The 19,360-nt window shown below is 46.6% G+C and overlaps 1 protein-coding gene across 1 annotated transcript in view; it reads left to right on the top strand.

Annotated features, from left to right (window-relative positions):
* Positions 1 to 19,360, top strand: part of glis1b (GLIS family zinc finger 1b) — a 60,100-nt gene that overhangs the window by 35,569 nt on the left and 5,171 nt on the right. Inside the window, exons 4-7 of the mRNA XM_076153125.1 lie at positions 8,014 to 8,175; positions 10,370 to 10,480; positions 12,489 to 12,648; positions 15,870 to 16,050. Of these exons, the coding sequence (XP_076009240.1) occupies positions 8,014 to 8,175; positions 10,370 to 10,480; positions 12,489 to 12,648; positions 15,870 to 16,050 (614 nt within the window). The remainder of the gene's footprint in view (positions 1 to 8,013; positions 8,176 to 10,369; positions 10,481 to 12,488; positions 12,649 to 15,869; positions 16,051 to 19,360) is intronic.

The following is a 19,360-nucleotide window of genomic DNA, read 5'->3' as shown; positions in this document are numbered from 1 at the left end:
GCAACTCGTATTACGGCGAACATAAACATGTGTCTGATGAGAAATCTGAAGGAAAATATTCCGTAAATATGAAAACGTTTACTGAGGGATACCAGCGAATACTGGAACCTCAGGGCTTTTGGCCGTTGGCAGGTTGCTTGGATCCGTGGTAATTGCACAGGAATGGGGAGTGTTTTTGCACTCGTAAATGTGTTTTCCTATAGGACAACAGACACACACACACACATTGACGGAGAGAGCAGGCGAGTGAGAGCGAACAGGGGGAAATGCGGTGAATTGATTTATTGAAACGCAAACGAGCGCTGATGTGCGACGTGTGAGCGCCCGGGCTTTGATTGGACTTGACACGTCCGACGTCTTGGTGCAGTTTGATATATCGCAACCAGCCATGTCCACATAACTGGAAAATGGACCCTGAAAGCCACAGAGAACACAGCCTTGGCACGGCGAGGAGCCAACACGTCCAGGGGCACCGTGGCATTTCAGTTGCGCTGCATTTTTCCGTGCGGCAGCTTCTTAACCCAGAGGGCTTTGTGGTCTGGTCCCCCTCCAGAGGCCTGTATAAATGCCCTCTCTCTCTCTCTCTCTCTTTCTCTCTCTCTCTCTCTTCCCTCTCTTTCCCTCTCTTCCCCCGCTTGCCTGCGTCCTTGGGGCTGGCGTTGATCACAATGCCATCTTGACCCATTGTTTAATTTTACCGGCATGTTTTCTGTCTGAACGCGATGCTGCTTCTGGCGCAGCTGTGTTTGCTTTGGCCGGCCGCTCGGCTTCTGCCATGTTTATTTGTTGTCACGTCAGAGTTATAGAGTCGCTGGACGCGCGCTATAGTACGCGTGAGACTTTAGACAGCTGTGTCAACTCTCCCCTTATGTGGACGAGGGAGCCGCTCGCCAAAAAGGAAGAGGGGCTCTTATTTCTTTACACGTCTCTGCGATAGAAAATCATTCGACAACACAGAAGCACTGTGACTTCAGCTCTGGTATTTATGACTTAGTGTTATTACTTCAGGTTGTCTCGCAGGAATGCAAAACTAGCAGGCGACATTGTTATTGAAAAATACTGGAGTGCATGCCATCCTGTTTTTCTAATGTTACAGATTTAGACTATTGCTGTATTTTGCCACATGAAATTTTTCCCTTTTTCGCTTATGTACATTACTAGCATGAAATATTATCACAGTTAGAAACAAAAATGTCCGCCCCCTTCATCGCCACCGGCATTAAAAGCAACTACTGGTGAGCCACTTTGCCTTTTTGGGTCAACGCTGTGGTTTGATGGTTTGTTTTCATCGTACACATGAAAGAGCCCAAACATAGACAAGTGGCACCACACAGAGCCTTTTACAGTAGAGTTTGATATCAGATACATTACATCAAACGCTGCTTTCAATGGATCAGTACTTCAACACCCCTGAAATGCAATAAACGTCGCATACTATTATCTTACAGTACACAAGTAGGAGCAGAATAAATATGCAGTAAGCGGATGCTCCATCAAGTTAGGGCTCGACCCTTTCTTAATCTATTTTCCTCTGTGTATTGGAGGTGCCAGCATCTGCAGCCAAACGCAGCTCCAAATAGCTCAGCGCACTAGAAAAGGAAAGTAGCTGCCGAGGAGGAAGCCAAGGCAGGCCGGAGGAAGACATTAAGAGGATAAATGGTGCGAAATGTTGATGAAACAAGTGCCTGAAGGAGATAGTGACACATGAGGATGACGTTGATGGTGATGATGGTGGTAAAGGAGGAAGGGAGATGAAGCGTCTCCCCGCCGGCCAATCATCACATTGGATTATTTTAAGATAATGGCCTCACAAAAGAGCGGTAAAGGAGATAAATGAGGTATATTGTTATTGGAGCTGGAGCAAAAGGAGCGAATTGGCACGGGTGAGGGAGAGAGAGAGAGAGAGAGTGAGAGAGAGAGAGCGAGAGAGAGAGAGAGAGAGAGAGAGAGAGACGAGGCAGGTGTGAGTGAAAGGTGCTGGACAGATTGAAGTCCCCGTGTCAGAGGACGCCGTAGCTCAAGGCCCCGTCAAACAGGATCCTGTATTGACTGCCAGTAACATCAGTCCAGGCGCCGGCTCGGAACACAGATCATGTTTAGGATTTTCATTGCGTAACCCCCAGTCTGTCTTTTTCATGGCGGGCTCATATTACGTGAATGGGTTTATAATTAATGCCTTGATGGTTACTAATGGCCGCAGCACTGGAAGCTTTGTGATGCATCTAATTAGCTTTTATAAACGCTTTGGATTGCTGTGTGTGTGCGTGTGTATAAACACACTGTCACCAGACTTTCATTGACTGACAGCTCAGAGCATCTGCAGCTTATTCAGCCCATATAGAACAGTAACACACACACACATCTGCCCACAGCAAAACAAACAAAACCTGTTCAACATGATGTGATCAGAAGTTTTGGAACATCAAATGTGCAAACTGTAGTTTTTAGGTGCTGTTTTGTCTGAATTGAATTTTTCCCTATTAAAAGCGAAATAATGCAGTACTTTATTTCACGTTTTACATTTTGTGTATCTTATGCTGCCATATTCATTAATTGAAGATTGTTTTTTGTGCACCTTTCAGAATAAAACTTCACTTTAATTTGACAGCTGATATCTTCCCTCTGAGAATCAATTGTTATTTTTACTATTTTTTTAAATTAATTCTTCAATTTTGATTTCATCCCTAAATCACCAAAATTGAAAAAAAACAACATTTTTCCAAACTAAGTGAGAGAAAGAAAAATCCCTCACAATGACAATTTTACTTTTGACCACATTGTACTGCTGATACTTGATTACTTTTTTTGTTTAATTATTAACTGGATGTCATTGAGTATTTTTTCACTGTCCTATTACTTCCTTTATGTAAATGAAGAGCACTGCTTCTTCTTCTTCTTTTTCTGATATGATCATAGAGGAGGCTGTGTGTGTCAGAGGGAGCTGTGCTGCTGGCCTGTGTGTGTGTGTGTGTGTGTGTGTGTGTGTGTGTGTGTGTGTGTGTGTGTGTGTGTAATGGGCTGTGTTGTACCTCTGAATGAAAGTGTTGCTCAACACCCCGTGCCTCTTGCCCAGAAGGAAAAATGTATCATGCTGTGTAAATGAGTGTGGAAGCAGGTTTGGTTCTGTTCTAACGCTGCGTCTCATTACTCTCTACATCCTTTTCGGTGTTGTTTTGGTTCTTCTTTTGAGAACGTGACCCTGCTTTCCTTTTCCCCTCAACCCGGTGCACTGGTAAACCCCCGGCTGGCCAGTTTAGGAGGAAATCACATCTTAGCTCTCTAATTTGATGCAGGGCTGCAGAGCTGGTAGACATTTGAATGAAAGCCCCCGAATCACAGCAGGTTAAGTGCTTCCATGAAGCCGCGCCGTGTTGTGCAGCCTCGCACTGCGTCAGGCCTCCGCCGCAGCAACAGGGGTTCAGATCCATCACTGCACTTCCCCCTCAATCTCCACCAAACACTCATTTTGAGGAGCGAAACAGCTGGTCGGGCTCATTATGTGAGCCTCATTTAGCCGTCATAGGAATGCTTCCTGTTGTGCCATCCGTATAGTTTTTATTCTGGCCCCCCAAACGATTCAGGCATCAGTGCAAAATGGCTGTTAAGAACAATTTCTTTAGTCATTTACATGACTACTTCCTCTCACCAATTTCTTGGCTGAGCTCTTGCTGTGTTCGCATGTTCACTCGCATCTGGACAACACTCGTTGGCTGTTAGTCACCAGCTCTATGAGCCCCAATCTCATCCTTTATACAATCAGACTGCAAATACGGAGAGGCGCAAGGGCAGAATGGGACAAAATACATTTGTAGGAAAAACAAAGCAAGTGTGTGTTAATTCATCTCCCTCCTGCTCTGAGACAAGTCCAGCGCTATCTTTGATTCCAATTAGGCTCCTATTCACAACAGATGATGCTGGCTGCTAAAAGGGTCTCGCTTCACAGTGGAAATGATATGTGTAAACTATGTAATGTGAATGTTTTAGCCAAGCTGTGTTTAATTTTGTATCCTGACGAAGCGCATGAGAAACCTGCCTCTCCTTAGCTGTCTGCTTGAATCATATGGATATAATTTCATCCATTTACGTTTTTCTGCTCTTTGCTGTGGTTGCCACAGGGCATTTGGAAGCAGGCAGATTAAAGGCACATGTTCTTCCCATCCGCAGCCGGGCCGCTCCGCTCCACTGCCTCCCTCTGAACAGATCCTGAAGTGTTGGTGGTTTTCCTCGTTGGTCAGAGCAGAGAAGGACACTGCCTGATAAAATAACTCAGAAACACGCAGCGTAACTTTATGTTTTATAACTTTATGTTTGGGTTCAGCATTGGGAGGGACGTTTGTTTGGTTGGGCCAACAATCTGCAGAGTTGTGTTTGCACAGTCTTTATTCATTCCATCATGAATTTACTTTATTATTTAGTGCGTTTATTAATCATGTATTAATTAATTATTTTCTGACTTTGATTATATAAATGGACTGAAAGATGATTTTTAAGGATAAAACACATATTTCATGTAAATCTGAATAAATCTAACATTTGATAAATACACATAGATTTACAAGCAAGCTTACAGCTGCAGGAAGCAATAACGTGTAGCGCCTGTCTGCGGGTTGCCAGATCAGCTAGAATCCCTCATATGTTGATGAAGCATGGTTTCCGTTGAGAGCAAAGGTTACTGTATCATTCAGGTTTGTGATGGATGAGATTAAACTGGAAGCTTTTCCACGGCGGTTAAGTTAAAGACGCATAACTGAATTTCAGTCCTGAAGTTTCTCCTGGGTCCATAGTGACCTTAGATAAGCTCAACCTCTCCCTTATATTCCTGCTGGCCTCACCTCTGATTCCCCTCTGTTCCTCGCTCTCCTCATCAAGGCCTTTAATCTGATTCCTGTCCCAGATGTCAGCGGGCGTATTTGCACCCGACACCCCTCTATAACGTTCAGTTTGTTCCCATCATCTGCCGCTCCTGCAGGTTGCTCATGAGGCGCCGCATGCGAGCAGAGCCGCACACTGCTGTCTTTTAGCCCCCGACACTGTTTGGCCTTTTCCCTGCCAGTCAGGAGTCATTTCCCATGAAGGCCTCAGGCGAGCCGCGCCTCCTCTGCCCCGCACGTCGGGCCCATAATCTGTCTGTTGTGATCAGCTGCCCGTCCACCCTCTCAACCCCCTTTACGCCTCCTTCAGCCATGTCAAGACCCGCTGTCACCCCCAATGTTTACCGAGCTACTGACCCCCCTCACCTCCACACACACACACACACGCCGCAGTGCGATGGTGTCAAACGCGGCTCAAACCGCTCCGACGCCACCAGCGCCTTCTTTCCCCTCGTGCGGTGATCCGCCTCGGTTTCGCCTCAGACGGAGGAAAACTAAACATGTTTAAAGCAATTAATGTGATTACCGCCGTCTAAACTGTTTTCCTAGATAATATCAAAGGCAATATCTCTCCTGTGTGGTGTCAAAAGCCTCAGTCACCACCGCTCAGTGTGTATACCACTTTACCCACCATGTGTGTTCATTACTTTATAAACTGTTTATACGTCTTTTAGGGCCGTATATAGTGGATGTATTGACGTTTGGCATTTTAACAGCCGTCCATCATTTTTGGCGCTTTTTATCATCGGAATCAAGTTTGTAACGCTGCATGCATGAGTGCCAGGTTCACACTCTTCCATAAGCAGCAATGCCCACAGATATGCACATGAGGGGAAGTTGGTTTCATTTTATGATTGGTTGAGCTGAGAGAAGGTATTTTAAGTAGCATATTGGCTGGATGCAAACATGTTCCTGCAGCGGCAAATGTTTCCCTGCAGGTCGTCTGAGTAACGTCCGTGCCCGGAGGTGGCATCGCCTATTAGTTTCCCAGCAGGCAGGAAAAAACCTCACGTCTCCCCGCGAGCTCCCCGAGTAATAATACGCTCCGTACGATTAGCACAGTTTCCTCCGCGGACCCCTGAACCATAATTCAGCCTCAAATTTGTATTGCGGAAAGGAAAGCAATGAAAGAGTGATTATTCCCTTATACACAAATACACACATTTGGCACTTCAATAATAGGCATGTTTGTTTTCCAAACTCAAATGCCCGGCGCCATATTTCAGCAGTCGGCGTGGATCGTGTCTGTCAAGACGGGAACGCCAGTGTGGATGTGCCTCTGCTCCAGGGTTTTCATTAAAGTTTCCCCCTCTCTCTCTGCCTCTGTTATGTCTGTGTGTGTGTGTGTGTGTGTGTGTGAATGCAGGCACACACACCGATGTGTCCTGAGCGATGAGAGAAAGAAGGGCACTTTTCCTTTTACTACATTCCAGCTTGCTGCCTCACAGCTGCTGATTTGTGAGCTTTGCGCGCCCTGACGTCGGCTCTGAGCACATCGGCATTTTTATACGCATTTGTCTTGGCCGCTGCAGGTTAACAACGTCTGACAGCTCCCAGTGATTAAACGACAGCTATTTACCTGAGACAAGATTAAGGAACGACATTATTCTCTTTGTCTAAGCTGCTCAAATGTAGCTTTCTCCCACTAATGCAGCCTTTCCTGCAGATTCCCGAGGTTAAGACTCAGAATGAGAACAAACAGAGTCATAACTCATCAGTATGAAGTCGTTATGTTGCAGATTCAAACTCCCTCAGCACGTACGGACTCAAATCAGCCCTGTCACCCAACACGCCTCTACCATGACAGGCTTGGGTTTCGTCTATATTAAATGGAGCCACGGTGAATAGAAGGGCTGGCGCTATGCATGCGTGTGTGTGTGTGTGTGTGTGTGTGTGTGAGTGAATGAAGGAGGCCAGCGATGAGCATTGAGCCCAGATGAAGCTGAAGGCCCATTAGGAGGATTGTGTCACTCTCTCCTTGGCCGTAACCCGACCTATCGTCAGTAAAGGTCAGAGGACAATGGACGCCAGCCGCCACAATGCCTCCCAACAGTCAGCGGAGGAAGTTGAATTTGTACTTATTGATCAGCCAATTGCTATGGCGATTTGAACCGGACGCTGACATTTAAATGTGGAACTTCACCAGTAGTTGAATCACATTTGGACCAATCAGAATGACCTCCTCTTTTCTCCACCTTCCTCCCTCCACCTGTCTTCTTCACCTCTTCTTTTTACAAGTCATGCATCCTGAGTCCTCAGTCTGGAGTCTCCTCTCTTTTTGGCCCAGAGGTGCAGTGTCGTCTCCATAAACGTCCCTGGTTCAGACCTATGTAACTCAGAACCGTGCTCTCCATCGTGCACTCCTATACTTTGTGACTCTTTGCACACACTAAACCCTGCGGGGGGTCCTGACAGCCCAGTCTTGACTGCCTTGTCCACAAATCAGCCATGTTTTCTGCTGAAGAGTGGACACGCGAGACGCCTCATGAATAACCCATGTGTTAACAAATCTGTGTTGTTCATTGGCTGAGTGGTTGGGATCAAATGGGCCGAGCCGGGTCGGAGACGAGCTTGCTTACTGTCACTGTCACTTATCAGTCTAATGCACTATACACACAGCAGAACACTTATCTCCAGCTATGCATTACCACCCATTAAACGCCGCCCGTACAGTAGACTCCGGTTTCCTATGCAATTTAGATACGGCGAACGTAGGCGCACGCCGCTGCCGCATGTGAAAGGCAAGCAGCAGCCGTCAACAAAGCTGCGGCTGCGTAACTCAAGAGCCGCTGGCAATTACGCCGCCCCTGCTCTTGAGCATCTCTCATTTTTCCATGGCCCAGCGTGAGGGTGTAGGTTGAACTCCTCCAGCTGTAAGAGTGATCAAGGGACTGAGGGAAAGAGTGGGACAATTCCTCTGTGAGTCACCGCCACACACGTATACAGAACACACACTGAGCTCACCAGCATGGCCCTCATTGATATCCTCTGGTGTGTGTGTGTGTGCAAGGTTGTGGGCATTTGTTTATTCCTGACTGAGCCCAATTGTGTGTGTGTAACCGTATCTTGGCATGTCTGCATTTCTGAGCGTGCGTGACTCTTCTTCTCCTCTTCTCATTTTCTCTTCTTCTCTTTCCTGCAGTTTGAGGGCTGCAACAAAGCGTTTTCCCGCCTGGAGAACCTGAAGATCCACCTGAGGAGCCACACAGGAGAGAAGCCGTACCTGTGCCAGCACCCCGGCTGCCAGAAAGCTTTCAGCAACTCCAGCGACCGCGCCAAGCATCAGCGCACTCACCTGGACACGGTCAGCAATCCAGTCTGCTCTCTCTCTCTCTCTCTCTCTCTCTCTCTCTCTCTCTCTCTCTCTCTCTCTCTCTCATGCCAGCTCTTCCCCTGTGTGGTAAAAGGTAAAAGCTCTGACCGTGTTGCAAAATACTCCACCTGAATATGATTAGGGGCTTTGTCGTGTCAGGTCCATTCAGGGATTAGATTAAGTTCAAAATTCATCAACAGAATAATTATCAAGACTTAATTACCTCATGCATCACCGGGGAATAATCCTTTAGAAAGTTGCTGTGGATCCAGAATCAGGGAATTGCATTGAATTTTTAAGAAATGATTTCATCCCGAGGCCATTTTGATATTTTTGCCATTTTATTCCAAAGCAATGCATCAATTTAAAGATCAAGAGATTAAAGAGCTTCACCTTCCCGTGAGGGTTTTGAATTTGCTGGATTAAAAAAAAAATACTTAGGCAGGTTTGGATGCGTCTTTAATTCAGCAGATTGCAAACAGTTTTAAGGTGGATTTAGCAGTTAGGGAGAAATATGATGTTTGTTTAGTTTCTTTCTCTTGAGGCCAGAATATTATTAGAGCACAAATAAACAAATGATGTCTAGACTTGTTCAGCCTTGTGCTGTAATGAGCACTTGTAATTTGTTTATTTTATCGCTGAGAATTAATGTCTGCACGTATGAGTGTGTGTGTGTGTGTGTGTGTGTGTGTGTGTGTGTGTGTGTGTATGCATCAGGACATGTATAACACCTCCTTTCCCGATGGTTTTACAACATAAAAATCCGACGTCCTTCCAAGCCTCCAGCGCCCGTTTCCACATCTTGACAGTGTTACTCGTTAGTTTGCTGTCTTTTTTTTTCTGCCCTGGCAGTAACAAGACGCAGATCATTAAACCATCAGTTCCATTAGGTCCAGTCCCAGGTTTTGGGTCATAACGGACTTGGACTGGAGCTTCTGGTTGAGACAGAGCGTCGCCTGTTCCTCCAACCTGTGGAAAGTGAAGTAAAGGTTGAGTCAGCCGTCATGACCGACGTCTCACTTTATCACCAAACACAACCAGAGAGTCCGGGAGTTTGTTTTGCTCAGATTCGACCAAAAAACAGTGAAGTTGTGTTACTAGGCGGAATATGGCAACCTTACAATCAAATCCCTTCTTTGTATGTAATTGTACAACGTCAATCTACTGCTACTACTGCTAAGCCTAGAGAGAATGCTGAGAAGACTTTATGTCAAGTAACGATCTGATTGTGTAATTTGTGCAAACTCAACAAAATGACCGTTGTAATTCAGGTGGATTTGTGTCGTTATGCAACGTTACATGCTGCATTTCCTTCATCAATCACGTGTAATTGACAAAGATTTCGCTCAGTTGTCATCATAGAGTAAATCCATTTGAATAATCTTTATTGTAATTGTGAAAATGTTCTTCTGCCCTACGTCTGCACTTCCTTGCTCTTTTGATTATTTTTTTTCAACAAACGCAATTATGAGTGGCACTGTGAGGGCCTTGGAATAACAATGTGTGTGTGTGTGTGTGTGTGTGTGTGTGTGTGTGTGTGTGTGTGTGTGTGTGTGTGTGTGTGTGTGTGTGTGTGTGTGTGTGTGTGTGTGTGTGTGTGGAGGCCGGCCTAATAAGGACACAGATCCTCTTACACTCTAATGGGCAACTTATATTCCTGAGGCTCCAAAAAAAAAGAACGTCCATGAGGGGAAAATCCCTCCATAAGCGAGTCGCATGCTGTACTTACAGAGAGGAATGTGAAATGATGAGGAAAAGTCATTCTACACATTACATTAATGTGCTTACACCTCCCTCTGTACACACACACACACACACACACGCTGACGAATGTACACACAAGGTGGGCGAGGTGGAGGTGGGAAAGGGAGTCTGAGCAGAAATGAAATAGAAATAAAGGATGTGATGTCTTAAAGGAAGATACATAAGTGTTAAATTGTTATTGATCTGTTGTCTTTTCTTCTCTTTCATCCTTTCTCTCACTTTCATTCTGTGCCTTTCTCAGCTTAAAGGTAGGACTTTCACTTTGCCTTTATTTCAACATCATTTTTCCAATGACTTCACACGTTAACTTCCCGTTTCCTCTCCCTTTGTTTGTAGACGTTTGCATTTTCCTGTCCTTGTTCTGGTTGAGTGTGTGTGTGTGTAAAATGTAAAAGTGAAAGTGTGTTGTCCTTGCTCGTAGAAACCGTACGCGTGTCAGATCCCCGGCTGCACCAAGCGCTACACAGACCCCAGCTCCCTACGCAAACACGTCAAGATCCACTCGGCCAAAGAACAACAGGTGCGTAGAAAGGTAAGATGTCCCAAGAGAGAAGGAGACAGAGAACGAGAAGGGACGATCATGAAAAGTACTCATTTGAAATGGAACTCATCTTTGCAGGATTCACACATTTCCTAGCATCTAGTTCCTTGCTGCCTTAACACAAATGAGTGTAAACGCCTGTGTAACATCCCCATCCCATCCCTGCACTGTAGAGCTACTGTGCATCCATTGTTTGGTCGTCTTCCAGCGCGGCCCTACTGGATCCGGTACAGTCGGAACATTGAATTTTACAAAACCGTATTGAATGTAATCCGTCCGGCTCTGACGCGCATTATTCACAGTTCCATCTTGTTGGTTTAATTTTGGGGTTGAGGGGGGCCGGGGGGGGGGGGGGACAATAGATCAGGTTTGACCACATTTCATCATGTTCATGGTCAAAAGCCCATTCTTCCCTGTGACTGGAAGAGAGTAAATAAGAGGGAGAATGGGCTCATTGTTGTGGAGGGAGCTGGATGGTGGCAGGCTGCGTGATGTGTTCCTTTGCTCGGCGTTGTAAAGGGAAACACATGTGCGCTTGTAGCTTTGTTAATAAGCTGTAGTGCGGAATACCCCAGTGGCCAGATGTTATGGACAAATGTCAAACAAACGCTCTGGCTCCACTCGCAGAGGGAAAACTGTTAGGAGTGTCGCGGTGAGGAAAACAGAGCCGCAATGTTATGCGATGAAAGTTTCGCTGGGCAATCACAAGGATCTCCATAAAGGCACGTACGCACACACACACACACATTTACTGACATGGATCCATAATGCGAAGGCCCGCCGTGAAACCGTGCTACATGACCACATGTGAGAGAGAGCAGACGGTGAAGAGCTCGGTCACTCACAGATGAAGCTGTTATCTCTCCACTCAGTGCGTTGATGTGACGGGATGATTACAGAGCATCCCACACAGACAAACACACACATCTGTTCATACTTGTACATGAAGTTATCGCCTATTAGTGTTGGACAGACAGCTGCAGGTCAGTCGACTTCAGATCACAGCATGAAGGATGATTTCCCAGCATGATAAATGACATTTGTGGATAGAAACAAGGTGAATATTGATCAGAACTATGCATAACATCCATGGAACTAATGGTTTAAATTAAATAAATGAATAAAACACAAATAAAAAAACATTTAATTGATATGATCTTGAATGCAGCATCAAAAAGTGTAATTATTCCTGTTTCCCTATATTCTTGGTTAGATATATGAGTAATGACAGTCTAATGCATGTAGTAGTTCTGGTGTGTATCGGCCCTCCCTTTGACTCTGCACACACTTGTCTTTCCCCACCCGTCTGCTTGAGAACATCAGCATTAGTGCAATCACAGTGCGTGTCTTGATATTCCAAAGGGTTTAGGTGAATCCTCCCTGGAATGGAAAGACGCCGCGGCCGTGCCTGCGGTGCTGGTGCGTACCTCGGCAACTGTAATGTTTTATTACGGAGAAACGGAGCTGATGTATACAACAGAGGTCAGCTGTTCCACTGATCCATAACGCAGATGTCCCATGGCTCCCACTGACACAGGATTTTCTTGGAGTTACTTAGGTTTCCTTTGTGTGCCGTGTAATGGACTCCCCAGTCCAAATGTGTCTTGAGTTGCCCGCATTACTGCTGGCAACGAGAGAAACAGAAGCGATCGTGCATTGGCTCTGGGTCGGTGTAATCGTTCACCCACAGCCTCCCAGGCCAGCGCATGACTCAAAAAAGCAGCGCCTGATCTTCCCTCTTGTTCTCCCTCGCCGACAATGTATCCTGGTCCTCTGGGGTCCCTGTTTTATATTAGCATCCCAATCGCATTACTGCAAAAAAAGAGCCGAGAAGAAAAGAAACCAGCGCCACATAGGGTTTCTACTCTGCAAGCTGGGCTTTTGCCCCGTGGTTGCGTAATGTTCCAAAGCAGATGGGAGTTTCTCTCTTCCTCTGAGTTCAGTGAAGGTTATTCCTTTTCAAACTTTCTCCCTCTCTCTCTGTCTCTCTGATCCCCAGCTGCGGCCCTCCTGTCCTCACCTGGAGCAGGACGTCCTGAGCGACTGTCTGTCCATGCAGCACCTCCAGAACTCCCAGCACTCCCAGCACACGCCCTCCCAGCACCTGTACAACGGCAAAGACGGCCGTTCCCCCGGACTGGGACAAGACATCTTTACAGGTGCACATGGGATCAAACACACTCATATTCAGCCACCATGGAGACGTTTAGTACGACATCGCTACTGGGAGAAACGTCAGGGGAAAGTGGAAATGGTTGAATGAAGTCGCTGCTCTGTGATTGTAGCAAATTCCCAATGCAAACGCTGGAAACCGCTTCTCTGTTTGGCCACCAAGTGAGGCAGAAACTCAGAAATCCCAACACCTGGCAGAGTCGACCCTGACTCACTGGTGACCATGAACAATCCTATCAACACTCGCCAAGATGTGTTGGACTCATTTTGTGTGTTCCAGCCCTTCTTGTCCAAACATAATCAAATAATCTCTCGGTAATTCCTCTTTAATTGCTGATTCATAGCTTACGCACAGGTTTTAGCCGTTACATGTTGTTTCTATGTGAGGTGAAGGATGAAAGGTTGCAGCTTCTCACCTCATTTTATGTTTCCTTTCTCACTGACTTCAGTCATCAAATCCCGTTATCCTGTCAACACAACAGGCAACGATTGCAAAACTGTTAACAGCAATCCGGAAAACATTATTCATCACACACACATACACATGCACACACACACACGGTGCCACTCATTTTTCTTTTTGATGAATGTAACCTTTCTCAAGGGCAGCGCTGCTGAAATGTTAACAAGAAATAGATAAATAGACTAAAGCAATCTAAAACAGAACAGCGATGCCCCACGGTGTCCTTCGTTTACGCACACATCAATCATTGTTTGCTGCCTGTTCTCCATCCAGGCTCCCCGCGGCGCTCTGTATTGTTGCTGGAACGCTTGCGTGGCGTCGGCGGCCGTGCGCTCTCAGTCTCCAGTCTTTGAACGTGGAGCGAGACCCTGCTGGGCCCTGTTGGCTTCTTCCCCTCTGAGTGGATGTTGCGGCGGTTTCCAAACGCTCTCCGGCCCTCGTGCGGCGCTCCTATAAGTCGGATTGTTCGTGATCTAAAGGTTATTACGCTAGGAGAGATGTTGCAGAATGACAGCGGCCATCTCTTTGCTTTTTACGCTGCACGAGGTTCTCTTTGTTGCGGGGCCAGGATGATGCATGTGAGAGGTCGGGGCAGAGTAGGCAGGCGTCCCTGTTGTTAACACTTGTGGAGCAGAAAATGACTCACGCTTCCAGTCAGAGCTCAACTTGTTTTCCTGTTTGCTGCTTAAACGTCTGGTCTTATTCACCTAAGCTACGGTCGCAGCCCCAGACTTACGAGAAGCCCCTGTGTGTTTTATAGAGAGCGATTAGAGCGTTCCCCCGATTAGCTTGAGGAAGGACTAATAAGAGCTGGACACTGGAGGTTTATGTGCTCCCACTGTTACGCTGAATAGCTGATATTACCCCCTTCTCTCTTTTCTCACACACACACACCTTTTAAATCCATTCCAAAACATGCGCGGGGCACATCTCTCACCGTGCAGCCATAGGATCTCAACGCCGTAAAGAACGAGCCAACGGAATGGAGGCAATCACGTCGGCGATTTGTCAGACGTTTCCCGGCGCTGGGAGCAGATGTTGGCGCGGGGGGGGGGGGGGGGGGGGGGGGGCTAAAGGGGAAAACATTTAAGGTTTTTGTGATTGATGATTTGGGGGTAATGAATCAAGCTTGTAACCATTTCAGAGCGCTGTCAGATTGAGGCCTCGACATGCTTCCACTTGAGAACAGCTGGGGCCTGGAAACGGCAAAACCAGGAGCGCCCATCTTTCCCCTTTCTTTCATCCCCTCCTGTCTTCTCCTCTGCTCGCCCGTTAACTACCCCGGACAGTTTGTGCGCTTCTGGTGGATGCTGGGAAAGAAATCAGGACGCTATAGAGGTCGAGAGAAAGTAGATTTACCGTGCGGAGAGAACAAACGCAGATGAAGTTTATCCTTGTAATCTCTTAACAGCGTCTCTCGTGTGCAGCTCTCGACTGAACATTTAGACGTGGCTGTAATTTGTCACAAGTGTCTCTGCGGCAACAGTTAAGAGCCGGCGTGCAAATAAAACCAGGGGAAACTTGTAAATGTTCCTCGGAGCTGGAGGAGGAGGAGAGGTCGGGGAAATTAACAGGGGGTTTGGCGGGAAATGAGTTAAATTCCTCCAAGGTTTCAGCTCCTTGGCTTTTTATTCAGATCATCAAGCGGCGACGGGAAGACGTTGACGGCCGGACGTTTGGGGATGAGTTTGAATCAGAGAGTAAGAGAGGAGAGAGAGAGTTCACAGCCTTGAAACAATAGAGAGACCTGGCAACGCACTGCCAGCAGATGGAGTAAATAACAACACTGATGATCCAGCAGTGAGAGACATGTTGGACACATTGGAGCAGCGGGTAGAAAGTTAAAACAAAAGCACACAGAGAAATGTACAGTGTCCTTGACATTATGCAACGCAAGTGAATTATTTCATTGTTCCACTCGCCCTTGAGAAACACCAAACTGTCTCCCTCATGCACACACACACACACACACACAAATACATAATCACATGTAAATGCAGGTTCTTTGTCCCCTCTACTGTTTGCTCCCTGAATGCGTTGCAGATGTCCTGTTAAATGAACGGACCCATCACTGTTTACACTCATTTATTAGCGGGTTCCCACACACAACCTGCGGCTGAATTACAACCTCATGACGGCTCTGCTTTCTGATATATAGGCTTACACACCCTTTTAATTAAGAGTCAGACTGAAGACGTATTCATTGTCTGACTTTGCCTACGTAGAATGTGGTGTGTGTGTGTGTGTGTGTGTGTCTCTGTCTCTGTGTGTGTGTGTGTGTGTGTGTGTCTGTGTGTGTCCCAAGCACAGGTTCAAATTAAAGTGTTTGTACTCTGCCTCCGCTGTATCACACTTACATATCCGTAATTGTGAGGACACACACCCACACACACAAACTCTCTTACACACGCAGAGATTATGCAGTAACCTTATTCCCCCTTTGAAATGCCCTACTGTTCAAAGTCAACACATGTAACATTTTAGCTCATTATTGTATAATAAGAACAAACAGCTGAAAGGACAAACAAAGCCGATCCCTGTGGCAACACAAACAATGTACCCTAAATTACAAACAGTGCAAACACAGAACATTTCATTTTACAAAGCGCCCTGATTGGATGAAGGTTGTCAAAACAAAACCCTGTTGCCATGAAATGGCTTTTAATTTGCTTTAAGGGAAGATGGAGCGCAGAACCCTCGAGTTTATTTGGCACATTTAGTGAATTAACTTTGTTTGTCTTTCAGGCCTGTACGCTGGCTCCAGCACCCCCCATCACAGCGCCTCGGTGGAGCTCCTGTCCCCGGCCCCCGACCCCGCCTCTGCCGCCGCCACCGACCTGCCACCCAGGCAGCAGCGTATGGATCGAGACCTGGGAAGCCCCCATCACCTGTCCCCACTGGCTGTCATGGACGCCACGAGAGACGGGTGAGGCGAAATATCGGACGTGTGCGGCTTTAGACGTGTGAAGTGCGGGAAAATGTTCATGTGCATGTCGATCTGTGTGCTACTGATGATTAATGCTGGTGGAAAACAGTGAGAGAATACACAAGGACAAGAAACAGACTCAATCTGTGTCAAACTGAATGGAAACAAGACCACAGCCTCACATAACATGAAGCATTTTCCTACTTTGAACAGTGATGCGTCACTCTATTATCCTCATATCTACGCAAACACACACCCAGGCCACTTAGACTGCGCTAGGTCAACTTTCTTCCTCTATCCAGTGTCACCCACTGTGGCATCATTAAGATCAAGCTGATTTTGCCCGGCTGTGGGTCCGGCATCACACACTATCAGCACATAAACCATTACACCCCTTCGCATTTAAACAATTTATCACCGTAAAGCTGAGGAGAGAACGCGCTTAGATCATGTTAGGTTAATCCTCCAGGTCCCGGCTGACATGCCCATTTGGCCGCATTGCTGGAAAAGAAACTCAATTCCGTAACCCCTAAGACGTCCCTGGCGAGAGAGGAGTGTGCTGGTCACCGCGGGGTCAACATGACACATCTCTCGCTCTATTTCTGGCGCGTGAACGGGCGTTCAAAAGGTCCTCCGTCCCTACTGGAGACGACAGCGTCAGCACAATGAGATAACCAGGCCAGGCCGGATATGAATCACGCTTTAATAAGAGTAAACTGTCAAAGCAGTGTGATGGGATGATCTTCTAGTGTTTGTGTAAAGAGCAAAAACACACCCCAGCTTTTGGCCTTTGTCATGTATTGTTTTACACTCTGAGGATGAGCAGCTACATTTATGAAGAGTCACTCTGAAAACAACTTAGTGACTGTACAAGCAGACAGCAGGGAGATACTGCTTACTTACTGCAGGTACTCGCCATGAAATACTGTGTTTACTCAACTTCATGTTCATCAGATACAACACATAAAAGATGGGATTCAACGATTGTTGTTATTTCCACATTCTAAATGAGAACCTCGGGTGTTTTTAAGGTAAAATCCATAAAGCTGGATGATTTAAGGCTTAACAGGAATACCGTGCTTCTATTTCACAACTCTCTTATCTCCAAAAGCTTTATCCATCAGTAATTGCAAAGACATGTGAAAGTAACTGGCAGGGCAGAGGTGCGCGTGTCTTGCTCAGAGGCACTTCAGCACGCAGGGGAGCGACAACTCCCTTCGTGTGTCCTTGTCCGTGTGTGTGTATGTGTGTGAGAGTCACAGTGTGTTTTCTATTAGCGCCGATGATTTCCCCAGAGAGGCGTCAGAGTGGAGTTTCAGAGCCGGAGTGTCGTCAAGAGGCACAGCGTGTACTGTACTAAACAATGTGCCGAAAACCAGGGAGGTAGAGAAGGAAAACAGCCTTTTACAGTTTCATAACATTGAGAAAGAGGGGATGCATCATAAAGCCTGTGTTACAAAAGTGATCGTGTTACGTAAACAGGGTCTCTTTTAACTCTGCGCTCTGCTTGTTGGGGTGTCTGTATATGTGTGTACATTGTTTATGGGGGTATATACAGCACGGGGCATGTTGACAGAATGCGGTCTGATGGCTCGTTCGTTTTGTGCGTCTCGGTGTGAGCGTGTGCGCGTGAACCTGTGAGTGAAAGGAGTTTACATAGGATAATCCATGAAACACACAATTGCATGTGATTGGGGTGTGAGGCACAGCAGACCGCTCGACTTCCAGCACAAACACATGCAGTGGGCGGGCACTGACCGACCCGTCTGGATGTAAACGTCCCCGGTGCTGCGCGGAGACGTCAGGTCGGCCTGGAAGCATCTGGAAGGTGATGTGTTGTTTCAAGCCCCGAGAGCAGGAGGAGAACGCTTTCGAAATTACCGTGCGGTTTCAGGCCCTCTTTCTCAGCGGCATGCACAATTACCAGCGCGCGGAGAGGAATGGAAAGTGAAAAGGACCTGAGTAGGGGATCCTGTATCAGTGGTTACACAGTCAGGGTGACATATTGAAAGTGAGATCTGGGTCTGTTCCTTAGGGTGCTTGATGGGGAACATCTGAACCACTTTGTGTTTGCAAATGTATACACATCCATGTGTTCCTGCATGAGTGAGTGAGTAATGTTTATGTGTGCGCACGTGTGGTTAGCGGTGAGAATCCCCATTTTCCCCACACATGTAACATAAGTGGCCATTAGATCAAATAAAAGTAAAGTCCCGTGTACATGTATGTCTTGACTTACCCACTGAATATTCTTACATACATGTGACGTGACGACAAGATGGTGTTAGAAATGGAGCAATAAGGAGATTTCCAGATTTCACCAAAGCACATATGAACCCACACACACACACACACACACACACACACACACACACACACACACACACACACACACACACACACACACACACACACAAACACAAACACACACACACACACACACACACACACACACACACACACACTGTACTGTTATCAGTTCATCACACAGAAAGGAGGGGTGACGGGTAAGAAAAAGCGACTTGTGCCAGGACCTACAACAAGTCGGGCATAAAATGTCGACTTCCATTTGCCTGAAGATGGAGCATTTGATTTACATGTTTAAAGCCTTGAGTATACAGGCGGCTGCCAAAGTCAATATCAGCGCAGCACTTGTTTTTCCCACATGGTTTAGCAGGACATTAAACATTTTGACAAAATTATCAAACTAACCTGCCTCTAGTGTGGCAGCCTCTGACCTCATAGCTAAATGTGTTTACCCTGGCTCAAATGGGCCATTTAGACTCCTTTTACTTTGTAAATACCAGTGTCATTTTTCTGAAGCTAATATTAAAATATGCCAGTTAAAATACATTTGGCGATCGGCAAAGGCAGGAGTGTGTGTGTCAGAGCATGTGTGTGTGTGTAACACTTTCATAGGGATGGCTGTTCCACCACAGCGGCCCGAGCTCACAGAGAGATGGGTGGTAAATGTTGTCATTCACTGCTTCGGCCATGTGTGGTTATATAATTGCAGAGGGGAGAGTCTCCTGCGTTTACCTGTGTATTGATATTAGAGCCCCTCGGTAAATATTAGTCTGAGGTGGTTTGATAGCTCGGCAGTGATTGACACAGGCTAATTGAATTAGAGTAGCGGCAGAGGCGGCACAGAGCTACATTAAGAGGTTGCCGCTCTGAAGGGGGACGTTCACGGAGCGTAACTCTACACTGTCTGTCTCTCACAGACGTTATCATACTGCAGCCGCACAGAAGACCAGTGTCAATCTCACAAGTTAAACAAAAACTTTCCAAAGTAGCCGCTCGCACCATT

Source organism: Genypterus blacodes, unplaced genomic scaffold (genome assembly GCF_046128005.1).
Source record: "Genypterus blacodes isolate CSIRO-AG114 ecotype Tasmania unplaced genomic scaffold, CSIRO-AGI_Gbla_v1 ptg000058l_1, whole genome shotgun sequence".
NCBI classification, from domain to species: Eukaryota; Metazoa; Chordata; class Actinopteri; order Ophidiiformes; family Ophidiidae; genus Genypterus; species Genypterus blacodes.
This window is presented reverse-complemented; position numbering and strand designations above follow the sequence as displayed.